This window comes from Pantherophis guttatus, chromosome 7 (genome assembly GCF_059756535.1).
Source record: "Pantherophis guttatus breed Tessera chromosome 7, ASM5975653v1, whole genome shotgun sequence".
Classification (NCBI taxonomy): Eukaryota; Metazoa; Chordata; class Lepidosauria; order Squamata; family Colubridae; genus Pantherophis; species Pantherophis guttatus.
In genome coordinates this window covers 68,903,637-68,929,943 of record NC_142069.1, presented here as the reverse complement: position 1 = coordinate 68,929,943, position 26,307 = coordinate 68,903,637, and the positions used below count along the sequence as shown (strand labels likewise).

The following is a 26,307-nucleotide window of genomic DNA, read 5'->3' as shown; positions in this document are numbered from 1 at the left end:
ATAAACTTATATATCCATAGCATTGGCCTCTTTTACAGCTAAGGATGCACTTTAGAATGTTGCCTGATTTTGTAATGAAATATTTGGTTCTAACCATGAGAAATGAAGCACCAAGTTAAAATCAAAACATTTGGTTAACAATATGCCAGAAAGATATGTATTGGAATCATGAATCACTATTATCAATGAAATACTGGAAAACTTGCAAGCTTCATAGTGGTTGGACTGACATTTAGGAAAGGGACTATACAAGAATAATCTGAAAGTTTGCCTTTGTTAGGATTGTTTGCATCTCTGATATACTTATTTCCAAAATATATATGCCATTCAGTCCCCCAAAAAGATTCTAAGCCCTTTACAAATGCATATGTTTCTTGACATATAACTGTTTGTTTAACAATCATTCAAATTACAATAGCCTTGGGAAAAAATGTGATTTACAACCTGTCCTCAAAGTTACAGCTGTTGCACAGCCCCTTTGATCATGTGATCACAATTTGTCTGCTTGGCAATTGGCTTGAATTTACAACTGGTTGCAGTCAAGTGATCAGGACTTGCAACCTTTCCAGCTGGTTTTCAACAAGCAACATCAATTGAGGAAACCAGATTTGCTTAACAACCATGTGATTTGCTTAACAACAGTGATTTGTTTGATAGTGGTAAAGACAGCTGTAAAATCAGATCCAGTATGTGATGACTCACTTAACCACATTGTTTAGCAACTGAAATTCCAGTCCCAATCATAAGATCAACCTGTAATAAAAAAAAAAAAAATGAAAGCAGCAAGGAAAGCACCATCATCCTAAAAACCCCTAGTAACAGTAAGATTTCTTTTTGAATAACATAGAGAGGGCAAATAGTCATCTTACTTGCCTCCAATCGGAAAAGGCCTTGCATAGATGTCACCATATCAACAGTCCTTAAAAAACAGTAGCAGTTTGGAGGATCTGGGTGCCAAATTTAATCTTAAATATCAAGGCCTGTGACCATTTTTCTGCCTTGCCAATATTTTGCTGCTGAAAAATGAAAAGGCATCTCTGAAGGTACAACGAGGGTCTTAAAGAGTGATGAGGCAGATTTTATTTTTGCTAAGTGTTCAATACAAGCTGAAATATATTCATTTTTGTAATGTCGTGGATAAAAGCCATTGAAACAATGCTTAGTACAGACGTTATTTTCATAGAAACTTCGTATTTCAAAACACGTATATTTCGATTTCCCACAAAAGTTAAAATTACATGCAGAAATAGTTACCATTTAGGATGCATGACAATATATCAGAAGCTACTAAAATTAAGAACAGGTAATGAACTACATCATTTTAACAATGCAATTACACAGAACTAGAAAACTGACTTTGTAGTAAAATATAAAAATCTACAATTATAAATATAAATTTGGTCCATGGAATCCACTCTAGAAATATTTACAATAAGTATCAGTTCTACTAAATGCCTACTAAAATCTTAAAATGTTGAATATTACAGAGAATATATTTACATTCTACCATATTAAAAGTTAAATTTCTAACAAAGGTATTAGGAGTGCTATAAATAACAGGGAATTGGATACTAAAATGCGTGTTGCTGAAAACTTCAGCATCTATAGTTATGATAAAATTTAAGTGAAAATGTAATCACAAAAATTAAAAACTAATACTGTAAAAGACTACATACCATTCTTAGAAACTGCAGAGTTCAGTAAAATTAGTTCAAACGTAACAAAATGCATTACGAGATTTTTTTCCAAAAAGGCACACATTGTTAATGCATTTGCAAGAAATGTTTATTCAAATCAAATGAAATAAAAAAAGATTATCTAATAGCTGGACATCACCCTGCCCCACGTAAAAAAAGGAAATATTTCCAGCTCTGAATAATTGCTCTGTCATATTTTGATTGAAGTCAAACTAATGATTCCAAGCTCTCGGCTGCACTGCCATCTGGTAAAGCTGAGCCATTACTGTCGATGGATATGGAAGGATTTTCTTCTTGCCTTGAACTAACAAGACTGAGGACAGTTTTGTACAAAAACTGGTAATGGTCCTAAAAGATTGTGGGTGGGTAGAAAATGATGGGACATTAGCGTAGCTTGTATGGATTACAAGAATCACTAACAGCACATTCAGTCACCAGGTAGTAAAAAACAAGCAACCGCATGCTCAGGAGATGGTTGAAAGAGACACATCAATTTGTCAACCCCACAGAAAGGAGAGCATTTTCTTGGCCAAGAATAGTGCCTAGGTGATGGTAGGGAGAAAAGTGACATATTCAAAATAGTAAAAGTAGCTGTTCCTGAGTTATAGATCAAGTATATCCATGTTCAGCAAATTGGCAAATTAACTGTTGCCAATATGAAGCAATACCAGGCCTGCTATTTTAAATACTTAAAATGAGATTTTATCTCTTTGGGAATGGAATTTCACCCCACAAAGAATGCAGTTTCATTATGCAGAGTAATTCTTGCCTACTTACAATATCTGTGAAGACTCCAGGTCTCATCAAATTGACCATCTTAGCTACATGATAAACATCCACACAACTTTCATTTTCTAGCTGATGCATAAGTGTTGTTAAAGCACAGAAGGTACCTGCTGTCACTCCTCCATGCCTTATGAAAAAAAAATATACATGAATGTACATCTAGAAAAAGGACATGCTTTACATTGTGATAAAATATACAGCTGCTTAATAAAAATGCCATTTAGGACTTCCTAGAAGGGTAGAGAATCAATCAAATGTGATTTATTTATGATCAACTACTGGTTCTAATTACTATTAGATGGGCATATCCACTTAAAAAAACATACTAAAGGATTCACATTCTCTTATTTAAGAGCACCCTTAGTTACCTGCTTGATTGTTGCAGTTATGAAACATAAAAATATAAAAAAATAATGTACGCACACTACTTTTGGACCTTTTAACAACTGTATTATTATAAATCAGTAAATCTCTTGCCTTCTACTCCAGAACTATGCTTGCTGTTCTATCATCTTTATTTCTCAAAATTATTTCTTGTATGTATTTCTTGGATCTATTTTGAAGCTGAATTAATGTCTTTGAGTTGACATGACAGTTAACTTTTCTGTGCCACTACATATTTTATTATTATCGTTTTAAGTAGTTTTATATGCATGCTGTTTTAAATGTGCAAATATAGCAATAGACCATGTAAATACATTTCATTGCCTTAAATTACAGAGGATAGTGTTAGGGCACCTGACTAGAAAGTGGGAGGCCATGAGTTCTACTCCCGCCTTAGCCAAGAATGACTTGGGGCCAGTCACTCTTTCTCAGCCCAACCCTCCTCACAGGGTGGTTGTTGTGGGAAAAATAGAAGGAGGAAAGAGGAACTCAAGGTATGCTCACCACCTTTAGTTATTTGTAAAAATAATAAAGGCAGGATGCAAATAAATAAGTAAATAAATTTTCTAACAAAGCAATGACTGAATAATAAGAAATTATTAGTCATTGCTTTTGAATGATCTTCTACTTATAATGATTTTATTATTCTATTAAAGTGTTGCTATTTCTTTTCCACGTACTCTTAAACTGTTTTGCTCCATGGACAGTTCCCACGGATGCAATATACTGAAGTACTGGCAGAGTCAAGAGATGAGTCAAGAAGGCATTGTTAAGAGATTTTGAATACTGGCAATTTTTAAGTGAAAGAGAAATTTGATTCCAATTTCTTTCTATACATATGACTTTTAATAAATCACAGATGCTGTACAAAACATACATAGAGATGCCAACAACTATTGAAATTGAATTAATACTTACTCATCATGCACAATCATAGGGCCATCTCTGTTGGAAGTTTCTTCTTTTATGATGCTTATAAGTTCAAAAGTTTTACTAATAGGGCTATCTGGATTTGGCCATTTTGGACACTGAAAGTGCCTCACTTCAAGAACGTAATCATCCTCAAAGATTAAAAAAAAATAATGCATTTAATTGATTCACATTTATGAAACAGGTGAATCGATACAACTGAAAAACATGTTTGGCTTGAAAATTTCCCACAGTTCTGTGAAAACGTATTTGCCCCCCTTTAGGATTTTCTGAATGGTGATAGATCTTTGCCACTAAATGCATCAGAATTACTGATATATAAAAGATTGAGTGAACAGAATCTCAACCTCCTCCTCAAATGTTTGGGTCATGTTTTATTTAGTTCATGAACAAATAATCCTACACACAAAATAATCCCAGTTAATCTACATTCCTTTAAGAAAACAGGAGTGACCTGCGTCAACTCTGTTTTATATTATTTTTTAGCTGATTCAAGTGAAATTCTCATCATGCAAATTCTAGATGCAAGTCTTAATACCTCTGAAATTAACATTTTGAAAACCTAGATAAAAAAATCACTGATGCCTTTCAATCTGGAAAATATTACAAAACTATTTCTAAAATTCTGGGGCTCTACTACTACTTTAAGACAATCTTAAAATTGAGAACGTTTGGAAAAACAGTGAATTTTCCCAATTTTCCCATCCTGTTAAAATGAATAAAAAAGTGCAACATAAAAATTGAGACCATCAAGAGGACTGTAATCCTTTTTTTTTTTTTTTGCTTTGCAAAAACCATTGCTTGCCAAGATGATTGCTTATCTCAGTTATTAAAAAGTATTTCTGTGGAGGAATGTTTTATGGAGAGATGAATCAAACATGCTCACATTTGGTCTACATTGGTATTGTTATGCTTTCTGGAAGCCAAATTCTGCGTTTTACAGTAAGACTTTTATACCAATTATGAAGCCTGGAAATACTGCCATGGGTTGTTAGGGTTGTTTTGCTGCCTTGGGAACTGGACATTTGGTCATCATTTAAGGAACCAAATTCTCTGCTTTATATCAGAGAATTAAAAGTACATGAGAAAATCAGGACATTAACAATTAACTGAATGGCCAGGTCAAATCAAAACCTAAACCTTATACTAATATTTTGACAGATTGTGAAATGAGATGCCCATGCTATAAAATTCTGAAATGATATTGAACTAAAACATCTTGGTATGGAGTAATGGCCAGGGTTCTGATATAGGAATATAAAGAACTAATAACTAATTATGAGAAGCATACTAATCATTTAATTGTTAACTCACTGCCTTGAGTTACTTATAAGGTGATAAAATCTAATAAATAAATAAATGTGACTGAGATTACTGCACCTGAACAATTACTTTTTCATACTGCATTTCTCTGAAAATAAGACCCTGTCTTATATTTTTTTGAATCCTGAAATAAGCGCTTGGCCTTATTGCCATGTGCTCAAAAACCCGATTGGGCTTATTATCAGGGGATGTCTTATTTTGGGGGAAACAGGGTACTCGTTCACTACATATTGGATCACGATGTATAAAATAAATTAAACAAGCATCAATGTGAATTATTCACTCAGACTCCTTTTCATATCAGCAAGAATTTCTGATAACATTAAATGGCAAAGTTAAATAAAAATTAAGAACCTCCAAAATGGTTAAATACAGGTAGTCCTTGATTTATGACCACAATAGATCCCACAATTTCTATTGTTAAGTGAGACATTTGTTAAGTGAGTTTCGCCCCATTTTACGACTCTCTTGCCACAGTTGTTAAACGAATCACCATAGTTGATAAATTAGGAACCGGGTTGTTAAGTGAATCTTGCTTTCCCATTGACTTTGCATAACAGAAGGTCTCAAGATCATATGACCTTGGGACACTGGAATGGTCATAAGTGACATTTGGAATTACAAAAATATAAATTACAGGGCTAGAAAGCAAGCTATTGTAATCCACCCATAAAAGCAACATGATCATCTGAGTTATGTTTGAATTCAAATGACAGTAATACTCTATTGTATAGTAGGAGAGCAAGTATACTTGTGTAGCTTCTAAAATGAAATCCTGGATTATGAGTTTCTCTTCATTGGATAAACATTTATGCTCTTCTGAAATCAGGCTGACTTTAAAGCTCTCACAATATATAGGATCTTCTTTGTTTGGCCAGTAGACAAATTCATCTTCTGCCTGCTAAAAGGAAAGGAAAAGAAACCCTTCAGATTTGCTATGAAGAAAAGTAATGGTTATTTTAATAAATTAACTATGATGTAATTTAATTGCACATTCTAATATAGGTCAGAATCATGATGATCTTAAGCTTTATGATTAAAATCAAGATTTTAAAAATATGTTTTAAAAGACATTGTCCTGGTTTTGTTTAATAAATCACTAATTTTTCAGTGCATTTTGAAGCATAAATACCAACTTTTAAACAAAGTTATCATGCTAACACATGCCAGGCAACAATTTCCTATCTCTTTTCTTACGACAGAAATATATTATCTTTCCAGAATTCCATCATTTTAAGTATTTTATTTTATTATCTCTATTATGTCCAAAAGACTATTTCCCATGTCTTCATTAAGATATTAGTAATGAGAAAAGGGTTTTTAATATCATTTTCTTATTTTTAACACCGAGTTCGCTAATTTGTAAAGCGATGAGATTCTGTTTCGTGATTAACAACTCTAGTAAGTAATAAAAATGCTGATATGAAGCAAAGCATTTAATCTTACCATATTCTGACTATCAGGGAGCATAACAATTATTTGAGCATTGTGATCCCATATCATTTTCCAGAAATCTTTGATAGTGTGTAGCAAAGGATGTTGGGTAATAATGAATTCATTACTTTGATAATAACCCTGTAAAGAATACAAATTAAATTAAGGACACCCTGTTTCTTATAAGCATGTGTTTCTTATAAGGAGTGCTCTTCCTTTTAATAGGCTTGTGCTGTTTCTTTGAAGCCTCAGAAAAGGCATAATCTTATTAAAAGGAGGAAGATTCCTCCAGAAGATGAAGAACTAAACCAGTGCATAGACCCCAGACTACTGCAGAAACACTTCAGAGAGTTTCTTGTTCAACCTTTTCCTTAACCTGTTTTATAACTACATGGTTTAGGGCAGTGGTTCTCAACCTTCCTAATGCCGCGACCCTTTAATACAGTTCCTCATGTTGTGGTGACTCCCAACCATAAAATTATTCCTAAAACCATCGAAAATATGTGTTTTCCGATGGTCTTAGGCGACCCTTGTGAAAGGGTCGTTTGACTCCTAAAGGGGTCGCGACCCACAGGTTGAGAACCACTGGTTTAGGGAGTTTTTAAAATGGTTATATTGGCAAGGAAGAATATTCAATCAGTTTCATTTCTATGATAGCAAGTATGAATGACTGAGGATCTCCATAGGCATTTGTCTAAAAGTAAGTTTTTTTGACTATCTATGCAAGATGACCTACATCAGAATTATAATTTTACTAGTTCTCTATAAATATACTTTAAACTGGCTATATATTCAATTAGAGTGATACATAATTTGTGCTTTTGTTTTTGTGGTTTTAACTATTTTTAGCTGTTTATAAATTTTTAATTTCCCTTTTATTTTCTAGGGATTTTTCCCACTGCTTTTTTTTCTCTTCAGTATAGTATAGTATAGTATAGTATAGTATAGTATAGTATAGTATAGTATAGTATAGTATAGTATAGTATAGTATAGTATAGTATAGTATAGTACAGTACAGTACAGTACAGTACAGTATAGTATAATACTGTGATGGCGAACCTATGGCACACAGTTCAGCTCCTCTGTGCATACGCGCATGCATCCCACCAGCCAGCTGGTCTTTGGGTCTCTGCGCACATACGTGGGGGGGTGGGGCACATAAGGGGGGGTCGCACATGCATGCATGGGGAGTATGGCACATGTGGGGAGGCATGTGTGCATGCACGGGGGGCAGGGCATGTGCAGGGCCTGCACAAATGCATGGGGGATACATGCAGGGGCGCGCGTGTGCATTGCATTTTGGGGGGTTGGGAGCAGGTGCATGCATTTGCGTGCGCATATGTGCGCTTTGGGTACTCAGTCCGGAAAAGGTTAGCCATCACTGGTATAGTATATACTGCTCCCATCACTGTACAGTTTATTAAAAACATTTAAAAATAAGAAAGCAAAACATCACAAAAAAGATGACAGAAATGACAAAACTCAGTTGGTTGAAGTCTTTGTGTTGAAAAATTAGTCTGAATTGTGTTTCTGTGGTATTTTTCCTCTTCCTTTTATTGTGTTTGTTTTTATATTTTTTCCTCTTTTAATACTGACCCATGGAACACTTTCAGATTGCACCATGGATTTTCAGTGAGACTGATTATTTAGCTCTGCTTTCCTTCCAAAAGTTACAAAACAGGTAAATTAAGGTTCCCAAAGTTGATGCCTTTCATTAAAAAGACCCAATATGAACCTGCAGTCCCTGGTCTCTATGTCCTTTCAGTCTGTGATCAGTGGGAAGAGAGTGAGCTGGAGGGGAGGGGATTGCTTAAAGCTGCTGTTACTCCATCCTGGGGTTGGGATGGTTCAAAAAGCTACAAATAAATATTAAACTGTCACATCCAATTATAAATAGCTCCTGTTTCCTAACTTAAGGACTGGCATGGATTTCTGAATGACTCTTCAACTTAAAGAAAGCTGTGTCATGATATCAAAGCCAAATATTGTGTAATATTGTGCTGGTCCTTACATTTTACTTCATTACACATGTATTCAACCTATGGATCCTACTTCACACAAGATAATTGCAGCTCTTTGGTGTTCTCCTTGCCTTATCTAGGCTTGTTGCTGGTTTGTTTGGTCAAATGGGCAGGCCATGGCTGAGACAAAGAAAGTTCCTCAGAAAGCTGACACCAATGTGTAGATCAATTCAAATTGCAGTGTGATTTACAAGGTAACTCACCATAATATAGGAAGCATTAATGTAATCAGTGCCCTCACCAGACAATGATGAAATACCAACTCTAGATCTTTCCACTGTAACACAAAGATAAGAATTTATTGGGGCGTGTGCTGCCAAACACCAACCATTTTCTGACATATTTTTTAAAATTCTCCAAATCAGAGAAACTGGAGGAGCACTGCTATTAACACAGGAACCAATATCTGGAGCTATATCTATTGTAATTATTTTACCGAGAGGCCTGGTTTCTTGAGATCTGGAAGAATAATAGGGCCTTCCTTTCTTTCATCCTTCCATCTAAGCAAATGATACATTTTGGGTCATTTGTACATTGGATCCATACATTTTATCCCTTCAGATTAAGTTATGGTAAATTGATCCTCCTCCATTTAATAATGTGTGAATGGTCTGTAAATTATCAAAAGGAATCTTTCTTTCTTTCTTTCTTTCTTTCTTTCTTTCTTTCTTTCTTTCTTTCTTTCTTTCTTTCTTTCTTCTTTCTTTTCCTTCCTTCCTTCCTTCCTTCCTTCCTTCCTTCCTTCCTTCCTTCCTTCCTTCCTTATTTTCCTTCCTTCCTACTAAAAGTGCATGAAATACAAAACTGAAAAGAGAGAGTTTGGGATGATCTGAGTTACATTATCTGAAATGTACAGTTTTTCATAAATGCATTGTCATTTCAAGGTGCATCCATCTTATTCATTTTGAATTATATCTATTTAGACTTATACAGAAAAATACCAAAAGTTAATATAAATAACTACCGGTACTTAACACAACTTTTAGTATACTGCATAGCTAACTTCAGACTTTCAGGTCACAAATATTAAAAAGAGAAAGTAAAAAACAGCAGATTTGTTTTCCCCAAACTTCCTTTATCATGATATACTTCTGGTATACTAATAATAACTGCAATAAAATCACTGTCCTAATTTTGTGGTTATGTTTAGTGAATTTTGTTTTTGACAAACCTACCAGGAATTATAGATGAAGTCCTGTTCTTTTCTCTGTTGCACTGTTTCAAGGCAGTAGAATAATCGCACTGCTGTATATTTGATTGGTTCAGAAGCTGAATAAATACATACATAATAGTATTAATAATAAATGAACAACTGTAGTACCACTTGAATACTATTGGCATTGACAAAATTACCATCAGACAATTGCCAAAGGGAGCTTTATTCCAAACAGATTACATCCTGCGATGATACCTTTAACGCCATCAAACATCCACACCTGCCTATTCCAGGTCCTTGGGAAGGACTTGATAGATAAATAAATATGCCAAACCCAGTCTGAACATCTGGCTGACTTTGCTGACTATGAACCATAATAATAAAGAAGGGTTGCTTTAGGTGGACAATGCATATTTCCCTTTATCCTCTTAACTCAGAATAGTTAAGGTTTATTGCCTTTAACATGACTGCAATACTTCTGCATAAAAGCTATTGATCTACATCCAGCTCCCCAGCTACCAGGATACACACATGGACCACATAAAATGTTCGATCCAGCCATCTATAATTTTTCTAAATCTCAAGTTATACTAAACATTCATCCACGAAAAAAGTAAAATAGGTTAATGATGGAATTCTAAAGTACAATAAATTTATTTATATTCTGCCTTTGTTATTTATAGAAATAACTCAAGGCAGCCAATGCCCCTTCCTTCTCCTATTCTCCCCACACCCACCCTCTGAAGTGAGTTGGGCTGAGAGAGAATGACTGGCCTAAAGTCACCCAGATGGCTTTCATGCATAAGGTGAGACTAGAACTCATGAACTCCCAGTTCCTGAACTAGTGCTTTAACCACATGACTTAACTGGCCTTCAGTGAAAGAGGTTTTGTAATTAGTGGTACAGTTTAAGATACAAAGCAGTTAATGAGGATTAAATATAATAGATAATTAGAACTGCAGAAAAAACAATTACTACCAACCTGCCTTCCATTGAGGACCCGTATACTGCACGAGTCAAAAAGAGGGCTGTGAAAATATTTACAGACCCCTCATATCCTGGATATAAATTGTTTCAACTCCTACCCTCAAAATGACACTATAGAGCACTGCACACCAAAACAATTAGACACAAGAACAGTTTTTTCCTGAATGCCATCACTCTTTTAAACAAATGATTCTCTCAACACTGTCAAACTATTCACTAAGTCTGCATTACTATTACTATTAGTCTTCTCATCGTTCCTATCACCCATCTCCTCCCACTTATGACTGCATGACTGTAACTTTGTAACTTTGACTGTAACAGTACATAAATCCTTATGATTTATATTGATAGTTTCCTAGTATGATTTGATTGCTTATTTGTACCCTATGACTATCATTAAGTGTTGTACTTATGATTCTTGACAAATGTATCTTTTCTTTTTATGTACACTGAGAGCATATGCACCAAAGACAAATTCCTTGTGTGTCCAATCACACTTGGCCAATAAAGAATTCTATTCTATTCTATTCTATTCTATTCTATTCTATTCTATTCTGTTCTGTTCTGTTCTGTTCTGTTCTGTTCTGTTCTGTTCTGTTCTGTTCTGTTCTGTTCTGTTCTGTTCTGTTCCGTTCTATTCTATATCATCATCTGGGTTCTATAGCAGCAACTGGGACATGGTGTATCTATAAAGATACTGCTTACTATCAAGTATATTCATTGCCATAGATATCCAGATTATTATTATTCTTTTTCACTTCAATATATATATTTCATTTTTTACAAACAGCCTAAGTGATCCAAGCATCAGGGAGGAAAAGCAAATTCCATTTTATTCCTGATAGGTATTGCAACTGCAATATTGGAAAAATGACAAAACTTGTGATGTGATGTCAAAATGCAAACCCTGGAGTTTTCTCTTGCATCCCAATATTGTACACATCTGTGTAAGTCATATCAATTGTGTTATGAAGTCATAACAGACATTTTGTCATGTTCTGCTTAATCGGCAGACCCCAGAAACACATGGTAATGGTACTATGATTTCAGTGAGTCAAAATGTTAGGCAGCAAAAGCACAGAGTATCTCTCTATGGCTGGCAAGTAGTGTGAACTTTGTTGGGTGGTTTATAAATTTATATAGTTGCCCAACTCACACACAGTGATATTAGCATGCAGAAGGCACAGAACAAAATGCCGGGTAGTTAGAGGTAAATAGTTAGAGTATGCCAGAGGTAAACTGGCATACTTCACATGGCAGTATTTGCAACACAGTTGAGGAAACAGCTGAGGCAGAATTGCCAATTTCTTGAAATCCAAACAGCCTCACCTTGAACTGTTTCTCTAATCTTGTCTTTCCCATTGGTCCTGGTATTAAGAGTGAATTCACATAGGCATGAATGTGATTTTCGGGTACTTCTGTTTCTTTGCTTAGTATGGCTTCCACAAGTGCATCATGAATGAAGATGTACTGTTCCTGATTTACAACATGAAGAAATAGTCTTGGTCATAGCATTAATATTTATTGTGATTCAATGCCAGTTAATTTAGGCTACGTCCTACTATAAACTATTCAGCAGAACAGACTAACAATTATATACATTTTATTCCAAAGTTGGAAATGTTTTCTACAGTTACAACAATTATAGAGATTGCTACAGTACCATGCTGTAATGTATATATAATGTAATGTATTATTCATTACTGATCACAGGAGGCATCAACAAACTATAAGGTGTGTAATGTTTCATTTTTGTTAGAACTTGTCAGTCATATGTAGTCTCCTGTGTTTGGACTATCTTGAGGACTTAGTATGAATCCTCAGATCTCTAGTGTGAAAGTACAAGCAAATAAAAAAGGAAGGTACCATTCGTAGCATCAATGCAGGTACTCCTTGACTTACAACCAATTATTTAGCAACCATTTAAAATTACAACGGCATTGAAAACAAGTGACTTACAATCATTTCTCGCACTTACAATCATTGCAGCATCCCCATGGTTACATGGTCAAAATTTGGATACTTGGAAACCGACATGTATTTATGACGGTTGCATATCCCGGTGTCATGCAATTGCCTCTTATGATCTTCCCAATCAGCTTTAAGAAGTAAAGTCAATAGGGGAATTTGGATTTGCTTAATCACTGCATTTAACAACTGCAATGATTCACTTAAAAAACATAGCATAAAAGGTCATAAAATCAGACACAACTCACTTAACAACCACTTTGATGAGCAATGGAAATTTTTGTGCCAATTGTGGTCATCGTGAATTACCGGTACCTTTAATTACTATACTATTTTCATACATATATATTTGCAGGTATATAAGAATATTTTGAACAGTGCTATATTTTAAATCCACCCCAGAACTGATCTGCATGACAAATTTTTAGTTTTTTATTTTAGATCTAGAACACAAAAGGTAATAAAAAGGTCTCAGTAAGATGTGGTATGGAAACACTATAATAGTAACATAAGGTGCCAAGAAAGATCAGTTTAATGCTCCTGATACTGTCTCTACTGTTCATGTAAACACATTTCGGATTTCTTCTAATTATTGCAGTTGCAGAGCAAAAACCAGGGAGCTGATACTGATTTTATCTTATAAAATGATATAGGCATTTTCTACACTTCCCTTATAATAGCTTTCAAAATATGGCTCCAGTACACATAAAAAAAATCAGGGGGAACTTCGATAGCACCAGTGTGGATGCCACCTCCTTTTTTGCCCACATGCCACTGCAATGTAAAATGTGGATGAAGCCCACAAGTTTTTTGTTTTTTAATTTGATTTATATGCCGCCCTTCTCTGGAGACTCAGGGCGGCTTACAATGCGTTAAGCAATAGCCTTCATACTTTTGTGTATTTATACAAAGTCATCTTATTGCCCCCACAAACTGGGTCCTCAATTTACCCACCTTAGAAAGGATGGAAGGCTGAGTTGACCTTGAGCCTGGTGAGAATTGAACTCGCAGTAATTGCAGGCAGCTGGATGTTAAATGCTGCCTTAGGAGGCATTAGCCTCCTACACCACTCAGGCAAGTAAAATATGCTCATGCCAATTTTCTGTGATAGAATAGATTTTAATTAATTTATCTAATATATTTCTCTAATACACTGAAAATGTTACAGGTAACCCTTGACTAACAACAATAATTCTGCCTGGAATTGTGGACATAAAATATTGGCAGTCATTCAGTGGGTCACCACATGACCATCCCTGATTTTGACCTTTTTATGGCAGTCATTAAGAGAACATTGTGGTAATTAAGTGAATGCTGTAGTCATTAAATGCACCCATTGTATCCAATGGGCCTTTTTTACTGGAAACTGGAAGTAAACATTGGTTTCTGGCAAAAAGCTGGAATTCATGGTCAAGTGACTATGGGATGCTGCAAATGGCTGTAAATTGCCAAACGAATCAGCTTTCAGGTGGTTATGTTACCTGTATTTTTTTTTTTTTTTTTGTGAGGCAGGGGAGCCATTTTATAACAGGGCTCTGTAACCGGTATTGGAACCATAGAATATTTTGATTTGCCTCTTTTAAATCCATTTCAAAAGTTACCTTTGTGAATTTTCATGATACAACATGGACAACCTAAGCAAAGCAAACCATTTTCGTACCTCTGTCTGCACCAAATAATTCCTTTGTGTTCGAATATGCTTCAGGAACCCAAATATGTTGACAGTCCCTTCATGTTGAATTTGCTGGAGCATGCTGTCTAATACTATGTATGTGCCTGTCCTTCCAACACCAGCACTGTTAAACATTAAAAATGAAGAATATATCTAAATCTGAGAAAAAGCATTAATACGACTATTCAGATCAATTCATTCACAACAGGAGTCACCTGCAGAAGAAAGGGCTTGATACTTCCTTATATCTAGTTGAAAACAACATTTTACACTTTATGATTCAAAATCTGCTTTGTTAAAGTGAAACCTAAATGAGAAAGCCAAGTTATAAAGCAGACTGAAGTTCACTTGAATTGAAAGCATTAAGAAAATATACTGTGTTTCCCCGCAAATAAAACCCTGTCTTATATTTTTTTGAACCCTGAAATAAGCGCTTGGCCTTATTGCCATATGCTCAAAAGCCCAATTGGGCTTATTATCAGGGGATGTCTTAATTTGAGGGAAACAGGGTAGCTTCCTTATGGAGAGGTTCATTATGTTTTTGCTAATAATTAAAAGGAGAAAAGGGGAATAAATATCTAACGAGTGAAAGATGAGAACCACAGACCTGCAATGAACCACCACAGGACCTACAGCATGTCGTTTAGCATAGGATGCCTTTCGAACAAATGTCAGCACTGGCAACGTGTACTCAGGAACTCCCATGTCGGGCCACTGAGTATAATGATACTGAGAAACTAAACGACCACTTGACCTTCCTTTTTGGGAGCCCTATGACATAGAATAAAAATTAAATCAACAGCATTTATATTTATTTTATAGTTTTGTGAAGCCACATCTCTCACAATGTGACTCTGGCAATCTACAAAATTGAGTATGGTATTATTATTCAAGACAATACAATACAAAGCAAAACCAACAGATCCCAACAAAATCGAAAACATAAGCAACAATCAACTGGAATATCTACCTTTTTCACTTTGGTGTTCCTGATAGTGAAATTCCTCACGGTGTAGTAGGCAAGAACATGAATGCTCTTTTGTGTCACCAGAAAATTTCCATATTCTTCACTGCCATCAGCAGGCCAGTACTGATCACATTTTCTCTGGCAGCCAAGAAATATACAACGTTAATATGGAAAGGATGCTTTAAAGCATTATTTTAACTAGCAAACTGTCCGAGCGTGTGTATTTAAATATCTCTAGTGCTAAGTGACTACATTATATAAAGGGTCTGTGAAGGCTGTTATTTTTCCCCAGACTTTGGAATTTTAAAATATTTTATCTGATTTGAATGGAATGCTAGGCATGGAAATGGCCAATCGTGTTTGAAAAATAGTACTAAATTAGATTACTTTCAATCAAGGATTAATTTTTTCTTTCCAACTTTCTTCAATGTATTTATTAATTTTCTAGAATTATGGAATTCACCAATACAAATGAAAATAAGATCAAATCCAGACTTCTGCCTTCAAGATTCCTGGAGATGTAGTTATCACTTTTGAAAGCTAGAGAGAGAGGGGATTTTATTAAGAGCAGATTTCAAAAAAATTCTTTCTCAATTGAATTTGAACAGCTCAGGTTTTCTAATGACTAATATTAATTGAACAAGTGATTGCTCCATACTAGTATTAGGCCTTCCACTGTCATTTTCAAGAGAGTATTTCAAACCTATGTGTGTTTATTTAAAATGAACCTGCTCTGTTCCATGAGTTTATCACTAGAAAGCATTCAATTAATAGGTTTTATTGAGAAGTTCATACAACAAATAAAGCTAAAGAATATTAACTAAGAGATTTATACCCGTCCTTTCTCAACAAGGTTCGTTATCATTACAATGACTTCCACATTATGTTCCCATATCATTCTCCAGAAATCTTCCGCTGTTGATTTTAAAGGGCCTTGGGCTGCAATATAAGCTTTTGGTCTGTTGTAGCCCTGCATGAAATAAAGCAAAGAAGACAGTTTATGATAGGACAATGACACATGGTTCTTTTTAATGAAATTGTAGCTTCGGGCAATCCTCTATGAAATATATTCATTTTTTATGGATTGAGAAATAAAAATTACACCTTTTTCTTGGACTGAGGTTATAGTTGAGGATGTAATGTTAAATATTGCTTAGCATAGATTTCTCAGACTTTCAGGCTGAACTGGATTGATGATTGGCTCTCTCATCCTTTTACACAGTTTTTTTCAAAAGGGATGAAATCCAGCAGGTTCTGATAGGTTCTGGAGAACCGGTAGCAGAAATTTTGAGTAGTTTGGAGAACTGGTAGCGGAAATTTTGAGTAGTTAGGAGAACCAGCAAATGACATCTCTGGCTGGTCCCAGTGGGATGGGAATGGAGATTTTTCAATATTCTTCCCACAGGAGTGGGGAGGGAATGGGGATTTTGCAGTATCCTTCCCCTGGAGTGGGGAGGGAATGGAGATTTTGTAGTATCCTTCCCCTGCCATGCCCACCAAGCCGGTAGTAAAAAAAATTGGATTTCACCACTGGAATAACATGAACGGGTATGTGACAGACCAATATTTTATGTAAATTTGTTCCATTTGCTAACCAACTGCTATTTGACCCATGAAGTAAACACCAATATGCAACTTATCTTAAACAGGAGAAAAAAGAAAGAAAGAAAGAAAGAAAGAAAGAAAGAAAAAAAGAAAGAAAGAAAGAAAGAAAGAAAGAGAAAGGAAGGAAGGAAGGAAGGAAGGAAGGAAGGAAGGAAGGAAGGAAGGAAGGAAGGAAGGAAGAAATCTTTTGAGTAACTGGGACCTTTAAAACTACAGGTTCTAGGCATGGGGAGACTTGATTTAATCCATCAAAAGGCTTTTGATATACAGTATTAATGCTAATCTGAAGCTAATATTCAAGGAATTACTTCAAAATGTATAAGACTATCCAAACACACCATTTTGAGATTATATGTATAAAAGTAATTTTGTAGAAAAGCAGATAAATAATGGTGTCCTCACACAAACACAATGAGTCATATGCATGGACCAGACATCAGGGTGAAAATATGCAATGGCAGCATTTGTGTGATGACTTCATTTTGAATGTCATTTGGGTGTCACTATAGTTTTTGCCATTGTATCAACACATACTTAATGATGTCCCGCTGCCTGGAGGCCGTACGGATCTGGATGGGGAGGAACAGGCTCAGGCTCAACCCATCCAAGACCGAGTGGCTGTGGTTTCCGACGTCCCGATATAGCCAGTTGACGCCATCACTGACTATTGGGGGCGAATCATTGGCCCCCACGGAGAGGGCTCGCAACTTGGGCGTCCTCCTGGATTCACGGCTGTCTTTAGAAGAGCACTTGACGGCCGTGACCGGGAGAATTTTTTATCAGGTCCGCCTGATTCACCAGTTGCGTCCCTTTCTGGATCGGGACTCGTTACGCACGGTCACTCATGCCCTCGTCACCTCCCGCCTGGACTATTGTAATGCTCTCTACATGGGGCTCCCCTTGAGGAGCACCCGGAGGCTCCAACTGGCGCAGAGTGCAGCCGCGCGGGTGGTAATGGGAGCGACATGGCGCTCCCATGTAACACCTCTCCTGCGCGAGCTGCACTGGCTCCCGGTGGTCTTCCGGCTGCGCTTCAAGGTTTTGGTTACCACCTTTAAAGCGCTCCATGGCTTAGGGCCTGGTTATTTACGGGACCGCCTACTACCACTAATAGCCTCCCACCGGCCAGTACACTCTCATAGAGAGGGACTCCTCCGGGTGCCGTCAGCCAAACAGTGTCAACTGGCGGCCCCTAGGGGGAGAGCCTTCTCTGTGGGGGCACCTACCATCTGGAATGAGCTCCCCCCGGAGATACGGAGGATCCCGGATCTGCGCTCCTTCCGCCGTGCTGTGAAGACCTTTTTATTCCATCAAGCGGGCTTGGCCTGATCTCTTCCCTTTTTAAATATGTAAATTTTAATCTGTTTTTAAATTATTGGGGTATTTTAATTTGTCTGGGCCAAAAAGTTTAATTTGATTTTATCGGGTTTTTTAAATTTTGTGTATTTATGTATTTTATTGTTGGCTGTTCACCGCCCTGAGTCCTTCGGGAGTAGGGCGGTATACAAATCAAATAAACTAAACTAAACTAAACTAAACTAATGGCAGCTTTGGATCTGCTTTTAAGGTTCACGTATCAAATTGTGGAGAGGAAAAGGGGATTATAATAAATATATTGTTTTTTACAGTGCATATTCTTTTATACAAAGAATGGGATAAAGATGTAAGATCTCTCCATCTCCTCAAGAAATATTCTCTAAAGCAATGTTTCTTAACCTTGGCAAGTTTAAGAGATGTGGACTTTAGCTCCCCAAATTCCCCCAGCCAGCAGAAAAACACTGCTCTAAAGAATACATTTTCTTAATGTTCTTAATTTATTTTATTGGTTCGGTGACTTAAGCTCTCAGCTGGGTCTCTTTTTTTCTTTTTCTCAGCAACTTGGTATACTTCTTTCCAGTTTCTTATTGTTTCCAGTGCTGGAAAAGGGGAAATCTTTCAGCGATCAAAGGTCAAAACTCACACAGAATGCTGAATAAACAAAAATAAAAGAGCCATATGTGGGAAGATGCAAACTTACATCAACATAATTGGCATTAATATAGTCAGTAGGTTTTCCATCCTTGTCTGAAAGTTGGGTAAGTTTAACTCTGCTATGATCATCTACATTGGAAAGAAAGTGAAAATAAGAATGTTTTAGCAACAGGAATAATAGTCTTTCTTAACAGTGAACTACTAAAATTAAAAAAATCAGAAATTATTTATAGTGCATCCACTATCCTACTTACTAAACATAATACAATAAGGTGAAAACAAACCAAAATAAAAATATACAGGACTCGAAGAGAGAGTGTAATTGCTTTCGGTAGAGGGTTTTTTTGGCTATATATGAAAGCTTCTATGTGAGTTTTTAGTGAAATATTCCTTTTGTAGATGATCTACACTGTTCCTAGAGAAACAAAAGATTCCTTGGGGTAATTAGAGAGGGAAGAGGTTGCTTTCTTTTCTGTACATATTGACTTATACATGCACTAGCTGAATACCCGTGCTCTGTTACAAAACTATGTGATCGGGCTTGATAAATCGACACTTACAGCTTAAAAATTAATGAGTAGTTATGATTGGCCTCTCCTCTCCCTCAGCCTTGCCCCACAGAAACATCTCCTATCCTATCCCCTTCTCTCCTTCAGGCTTGCCCCACAGAAGCCTCCCCTATCCTATCCCCTTCTCCCCCTGAGGCTTGCCTCACAGAAGCCTATCCTATCCTATCCCCCTTCTCTCCCTCAGGCTTGTCCCACAGAAGTCTCCCCTATCCTATCCACTGCTTGCTGCTGTGAAAGTAAAACTGAAACTCCTCTCCTCTGTTTGTGTTTTGCATTTGGAACAGATTTCTTTTCAGGTGGAGAGGGGGAGTAGAACTTAGCATCAGAGCCTGTTAATAATAATATAGGAAATACTAATGCTCTAATGGTCATTTCAAAAAATCGTTTCTTAGTGAGCACCTAGAAGCCAAGAGGAACATACGTGGCAAATTTCAAGTTTGTAGGCTTTACGGTTCTGGAGATTTTGTGATGATTTGTGAGTGGTATTTCACACACACACACACACACACACACACACACACACACACACACACTATCATTTAAACCAAACTGTTACAAATTTTTAAAAAATGTTTCATTGGAATACCCAAACATAGTATAGTAATCTGTTTAAACCTCATCTTCCTTCTCTAGCAAATAGTCAAGATGGCTTCTCCAATTACATAGAAATATAGCAGCTAATTTATATCATATTTCTTAACATTAACAACTTTAGGATGGACTTCAAGTTGTAGAATTTCTCAGCATATTACTGTTTACAATAAATAATATGTAGAATTACTTACAGGCAACAATATTTATGTATCTATTCTTATTCTTGTTATCTGGATGATTAGAACTGTCTGATGTAATACCTAGATCTACTGTGCAACTCTGAATTTCCTGAAAAAAAGAAAATAGAAACATGCTGCTGAATACACATGTATATTTGCATACATGGCCCCACCCCACCAAATATCCACATCTTGCCACTATTTCTTTACTAAAATAAGATTTGTTTAAATAATTCCTTACCTGATAAAACTCTTTCAGTGTCTAATGAAGGAATGAATGCAAAAATAAAAATAAATCAAATTTCACAGCACACAAATGAATGTTTATATATTACAAATACAATGGAAAGCAGTTATGGTTATGAGATACACATATATACGGTAGATATATACATGTTGATAATTGAATATTGCTGAGTATTTCCAATAATAAGGCATGCAATTAAAATCATTTTGAAACATAATTTTACTGGCTAGATCAGGGGTGTCAAACTTGATTTCATTGAGGGCCACATCAGGGTTGTGCTTGACCTTGGGGGTGTGTGGCCAGCTTGACGTCACTCATGTCAGGGGGCGCCTGTGGTGGCCCGAGTCCCCTGACAGCGAAAATGGACTACCGAGCTCTGTTTTCAGTTGGGACATCCTCCTGCAACCCTCTACCAGCAAAAATGGAGCTCACACGTGGCCCTCCCAAGCTCTGTTTTCGCTGGCAGAGGCACCACAGACTGCTCCTTCACTGTTTCCAGAGTGGCCCCATGGGCCAGATCTAAGCACCCCGCAGGCTGGATCTGGCCCGCAGTTCATGAGTTTAACCCCCCTGGCCTCGATGTATAATACAATGTTCATTGAAGTCAGTGGAAATACATCATTTTGCTATCTTAAATCATAGGTTGTTTTCAATGCATAATGCGTAAAAATGCTTGTGATTTTTCAGTAGTATTGTCTTAAACAGAAAGTTGGTAAATGCAAACTTGTTTTGCAAATAAAAATATTAATGGCAACGTTTCCATTAAAACATGCAAATAATGTCATGCATAGAACTGGTAAAATATATGAACTGCAAATGAAGTTAAATTTCTATTTCACTGATGCAAGACACAGAAATTAGGTATCTAATGGGGTTACTTTTAATGTTTTCAATGCTTTATAGCAATACTATTCATGCATTGCTTTCTAGAGAAGAAAATCATGATGTATACATGTATTCTTATGAAACTAATATGACACACCGGAAGTCTCACAAATATAAAATGTGAAACTGAATAAGGTAAAATTCAATGTATTATTCTGTTATATATTGATCAAGACTTCCAAATGTTTCTCTTTTCCTGTACTCCGAGCACACTCTGTTTAAGTATAGTGAACAAAACCATTTTACTTCCATATTTATTATTCAGAATTAAGGTCAGAAGCAGCAGTTCAGGTGCGACATGCCAATTATGTCAAAACTCAACAACTACTCAGCTTCAAGAGCATAAAGTACAGAATGAGAAGTCCAGTGAAAAAGGAGAAAGAGCAGAAGAAAAAGTAAGAGGTTTAAACTACAGTACTGTGGGTCTAAAAGAGAACTGTACTTAAACACAGAGGGTGATTAATTGAACTATGTCAAATGAAAGAGTTCAATGGAGTTCACATTTAGCAGATACTGCAGTTAGGAATTTGATTTTTAGCCAGGTCCTCATCCATGTGCCTCACACCTATGAAACGTATAACACATGAAATGGGAGTACAGGACAATAATAAGTTTGAGATGGGGAGATTTACAGGAGACTGTCAGAATAAAACTTCCTCTTCAAATGTTCTACGTGCAGAAAGGCTCAAACATAGTTTCTTGTACTTTTTTTAGTTAGTTCTTATGTGTACTTTTTGCAGCGTTATTACTACAGTTTTTTACTATAGTAATTAAAAGTGTGGTTCAACCCCACATAAGCCTAGATATTCTTTTCATACAGAAACTACTCAACTTGATCCTTGCCACATACCCAATCCACTTTGTGCTCATCATAACATGGCTGAGATTAAACATTTCTTTTCCATATATAAATATGGACATTTCACAATTCATTCTTTTAATTCAGAAAATCTGATTTTTTTTTTCACTTATGAATATACGTTCAACTGTGCCTTTAATTTTAAAGGAGCAATAGTTCGTACCTCAAATTCTTCTGCAAACCCATTACTGGCATGCAAATCCGCAACATGTTTTGGAAAATGTTTTGTTGGGATTGCTCCAACATCGTCTTAAAGGTAAATTGAGAAAAGTGGAGAAAGGCGTGGGGAAGAAGAAATGTAAAAAAGGTAAATAAAGTAATTGTAAATAAGTACTTATTTTTAAGTTATTATTTTTGAACAGTCAAGTCTTAATGAGTTCCTTCATAAACATGTCAGAAGATGGATCTCTCCATTGTTGAAATGCACCAGTGGAACATGGAAAATTGTTTCTGAAGACACACAATTATCCAAGCACATCTATTCTAGGATAAAATATACATCAGCACAGCAAACTAAATACATTTAATTATTGGTCCAAGATTGATTGGTTCTCCTGAAAATTAGAATAAGCACATTGCAATTGAGTGCCTTATTTCACTAGTTTCTTTTTTTTTTCCTTTTGGAATAAACTCCTGCCAGAGTTTTTTAGTGTTTATTTTTAACTTTTCCTCCCAAACTTTAAAAAAACATATTTATTTAATTGTTTTTGTTGACTGTTTTTAGCTGGATGAAATCTGCATATTAAATGGGTGGCTATATATATATATATTCCAAATAAATAATCATAACTTCAGGGAGATACCTATACATTTTTCAGATCCTCGACTTATTAAAAACCAAAAAAGGCTAAAGGATATATAAAAATTTTCTGTGATAAAAGTTTAATTAGCTTTTTGTTTGAATGGCATTTCCCCATAAAATATTTAAATGATGTGGCTGATTATTCTTGAGCTTCTTCTAGGTTTTTTAGAGGGATACTGTGATTATCTTATTAGAAATGAGGTATTGAACTAACCCCCTCCCCAAATATGAACAATAGGTTGCTTTGTATGTTGTTTTTCTTATGTCATACTTTGTAATTTCAAATGATGAATAAACATTGAAAAAAACTGCACAAGAAACTTCTATATGTGTCAGCAGATGTTCCCTTATTTAAGTTAAATAACTTTTTAAAGCTTCAGCTAACAATGATTTGCTGTTTTGTATTAGGATCCATCTGTTCTTCTTTTATCTGAATAGGCTTGAATGCACAGATCAAATTAGCAGTTCAAACCTGCATAAAACTGCATGAATGTGCAAGAATAACTTCACACCTTGGGGAAGGAAGCTGTCAAAATGTATTTCCTAATGAAATTAGACTATATGTTACTTACTTACTTACTTTATTTGATTTATATTTGATTTATTTTTAACTTTTAAAATTAACTTTTAAAAGTTAATTTTCTTTTAAATACACAGCCATACAATTTTACTATAAGGAAAAGACAGAAGCACACTTGTAATAGGCATAGAAATTACATGTTATATAAAGTGGGATAAACTTATATGAATATCTACACACACAAACACACAAGGGATAAAGATCCAGATGTTGCAAAATAAATAATTAAAATAGAAAGATAAGTTGTATGAAGGACTGTTAGGCTGCTTAGAAAGTTCACTTCAACAAGATGGAACACAGGATAAAATAAATCTTCTCGAATACAATTTTATTTAGGGAATTGCTAAAGAATTGCAGTTAGAGAATTGCTCACTATCATATTGTAAGCATATTGCCGATACTTATTGTCGAGAGAGTGATTGTCATTGCTCATTGTCAATTGAAGCTTGCTAGAATGCTAGAGATAGAGCCCACACACATTTATCTAGAAAAGGACTCTTTGTCCAGCCTTTTCTGTGCTTTTTCTGCGTGATGATTAATTTATTTTAACTTTTTATTTAACTTTTTAAAGAATTTTATATTTTCTTAAATGCAAGGCACATACACTTAGCTTTTATCTCCCTTCAGAAATAACTTTTGGATTAATGTCTACAAATCGAAATTAAACCTGACATATTCTCTATATATCTAAATATACTGACATTGTTAATAATGAAGGTGGCACAGGAGATGATAAAATAGATTTAAGTTCAAATCTTTTTGCTTTGTGCTCCTATATAGTTTCATAAATATAAAATTGTCAAACAATAAATTTGCCTTTTAGGAACCACATCTAGAAATGCAAAAGACCAAGAGTCACTCATAATTACATTTCAAAGTGATTATGATTATCTACATGTTCAGAAATTTCTAGAACAGGCTTCTGATCAGATACCCAAATACAGGAGAACATAAGCCTCCATTCTGCATATAGAACTGATCTTGATGTTCTTCTGCTGGATGCTTAGATTTTATAATCTGATTGCAAAAGCCTGAATGGAATGTCTATTCAACATATAATTATATGGTATATCACCAGGGATGAAATCCAGCAGGTTCTGACAGGTTCTGGAGAACCGGTAGCAGAAATTTTGAGTAATTCAGAGAACCGGCAAATACCACCTCTGGCTGGCCCCAGAGTGGGGTAGGAATGGAGATTTTGCACACCCACCAAGCCATGCCCACAGAACCAGTAATAAAAAAAAAAATGGATTTCACCACTGTATATCCTGCCTCTTCATCAACTCACAATTCTATTTACTGAAATGATGCATTAATCACCATGATTAAAAATGGTCATTCTTCATAAAATAAATTCTAAGCATAATACCTGACACAGGAAAGACTGGTGCTGGGGGAATGGATATCACTCGAGGGGATGTATTATCTTCTAAATAAAAGTGTGCAGTTTGAAAGCATTTCCTAAAACAAAAAAAAACAAAACTTCACATAAATATAAGACAGTTCCACCCAGTATTAAGATTACATTCGTCTGTTAAATCATGACTGAAACACTTGAGGGGAAAAATATTACTATGTATGCATGTTCTGACACCTACATGTCAACATCAGTACAGTACATTCCAAATAATAGGACATTCCTCAGCCAAAGTTTAATACATTTATATTGCCTTGATTTCTAAATGACAGTTAAAAAAAAGATATATGCAATGACACCTTAAAGCTTTAATTTCGGTTAGATCACTCCAAAACAATATATGACACAATTGTTTTTAAATACAATTTTTACCTGAAGAAGATGCAGAAAATATAGCAGACATCTGTCATAGTGGCAAGGGTATATCACTGAAACACATTCTTAGTAATGAAGTTTAATGTTTCAGTGATAAAACTATTACTGCAATAAAATCCAAATGCTTCCTTAACAGGTCTTTTTCATAAGCTAGCTAGCTTAGTTCTGGATCTGCTCTTTCAAGCATCTTTTTATATTATACTGAGAGATGTTTCTCCAGGGATATTGAATTTAATGAAAAAGTAAAATATTGTGAAGAGGTTCCAGTAGTTTCCAATAAAACAGCTGAAATTCAGGGAGGAAAGGTTAGTTAATCAAATGATCATCACCCTGTAGCACTCTTTATCTATGCCCATTCATTATAGATTATAGAACATTTCATTGATCAATAAAGAAAGTTAGCAATTTAAGTCAAAACATTTACTGTGTTGCATAACATAATTTGAATATTCTTTCAGTACTCCAGATGTGATGATAATAGAAATAGCATCTGGTAAGAGCATGCTATTAGCAAATTAAAAAACAGTACTAATCAACTTCAGCTTCAAACAATGCAGTTTTTCCTTAATTAAAAAAATCAATTTTAGATAATTATGCCTACTAATAACTTTATATGGATCATTTATTTTATCAGAAATATTATTTATCAAATATGCTTTTTTTAATATGAGACAGCTGCAAAGAAAGCCCTTCCGAATGAGTCAGTTTTTTCTTTTTCATTTTGTATTTGTTTTCTGACTATTGCATAAATTAATGAAGCTGGATTTTTTTATTTTCAAAGCTATTATGCTTCCACTGATTTAAATACTAATATATTATAGTGGATAGAAAATTCTTTTACACTGGACTTAATAGACTTCATTGCATTATGCTTCAATAAACTTTTTGCTATGGAAAAA

General features: G+C 35.3%; 1 protein-coding gene across 6 annotated transcripts in view; it reads right to left on the bottom strand.

Annotated features, from left to right (window-relative positions):
- Positions 1-1,057: 1,057 nt before the first annotated feature.
- The window catches only part of PTPRZ1 (protein tyrosine phosphatase receptor type Z1), a 121,569-nt gene continuing 96,319 nt past the window's right edge, over positions 1,058-26,307 (bottom strand). For 3 of the 6 annotated variants that reach the window (XM_060687121.2, XM_087874195.1, XM_087874194.1), the window contains 17 exons: positions 24,986-25,077; positions 22,398-22,483; positions 20,485-20,505; positions 20,256-20,352; positions 18,948-19,030; positions 16,161-16,295; positions 15,329-15,463; positions 14,966-15,129; positions 14,347-14,482; positions 12,048-12,194; positions 9,751-9,844; positions 8,779-8,852; positions 6,567-6,695; positions 5,872-6,021; positions 3,786-3,928; positions 2,475-2,610; positions 1,058-2,045 (listed from right to left, as the gene is read on the bottom strand). In XM_060687121.2, coding sequence (XP_060543104.2) covers positions 1,905-2,045; positions 2,475-2,610; positions 3,786-3,928; positions 5,872-6,021; positions 6,567-6,695; positions 8,779-8,852; positions 9,751-9,844; positions 12,048-12,194; positions 14,347-14,482; positions 14,966-15,129; positions 15,329-15,463; positions 16,161-16,295; positions 18,948-19,030; positions 20,256-20,352; positions 20,485-20,505; positions 22,398-22,483; positions 24,986-25,077 — 1,963 coding nt within the window. In that variant the 3' untranslated portion in view covers positions 1,058-1,904. The remainder of the gene's footprint in view (positions 2,046-2,474; positions 2,611-3,785; positions 3,929-5,871; positions 6,022-6,566; positions 6,696-8,778; positions 8,853-9,750; positions 9,845-12,047; positions 12,195-14,346; positions 14,483-14,965; positions 15,130-15,328; positions 15,464-16,160; positions 16,296-18,947; positions 19,031-20,255; positions 20,353-20,484; positions 20,506-22,397; positions 22,484-24,985; positions 25,078-26,307) is intronic. The other 3 variants (XM_060687122.2, XM_060687123.2, XM_060687125.2) reach the window with 3 other exon arrangements.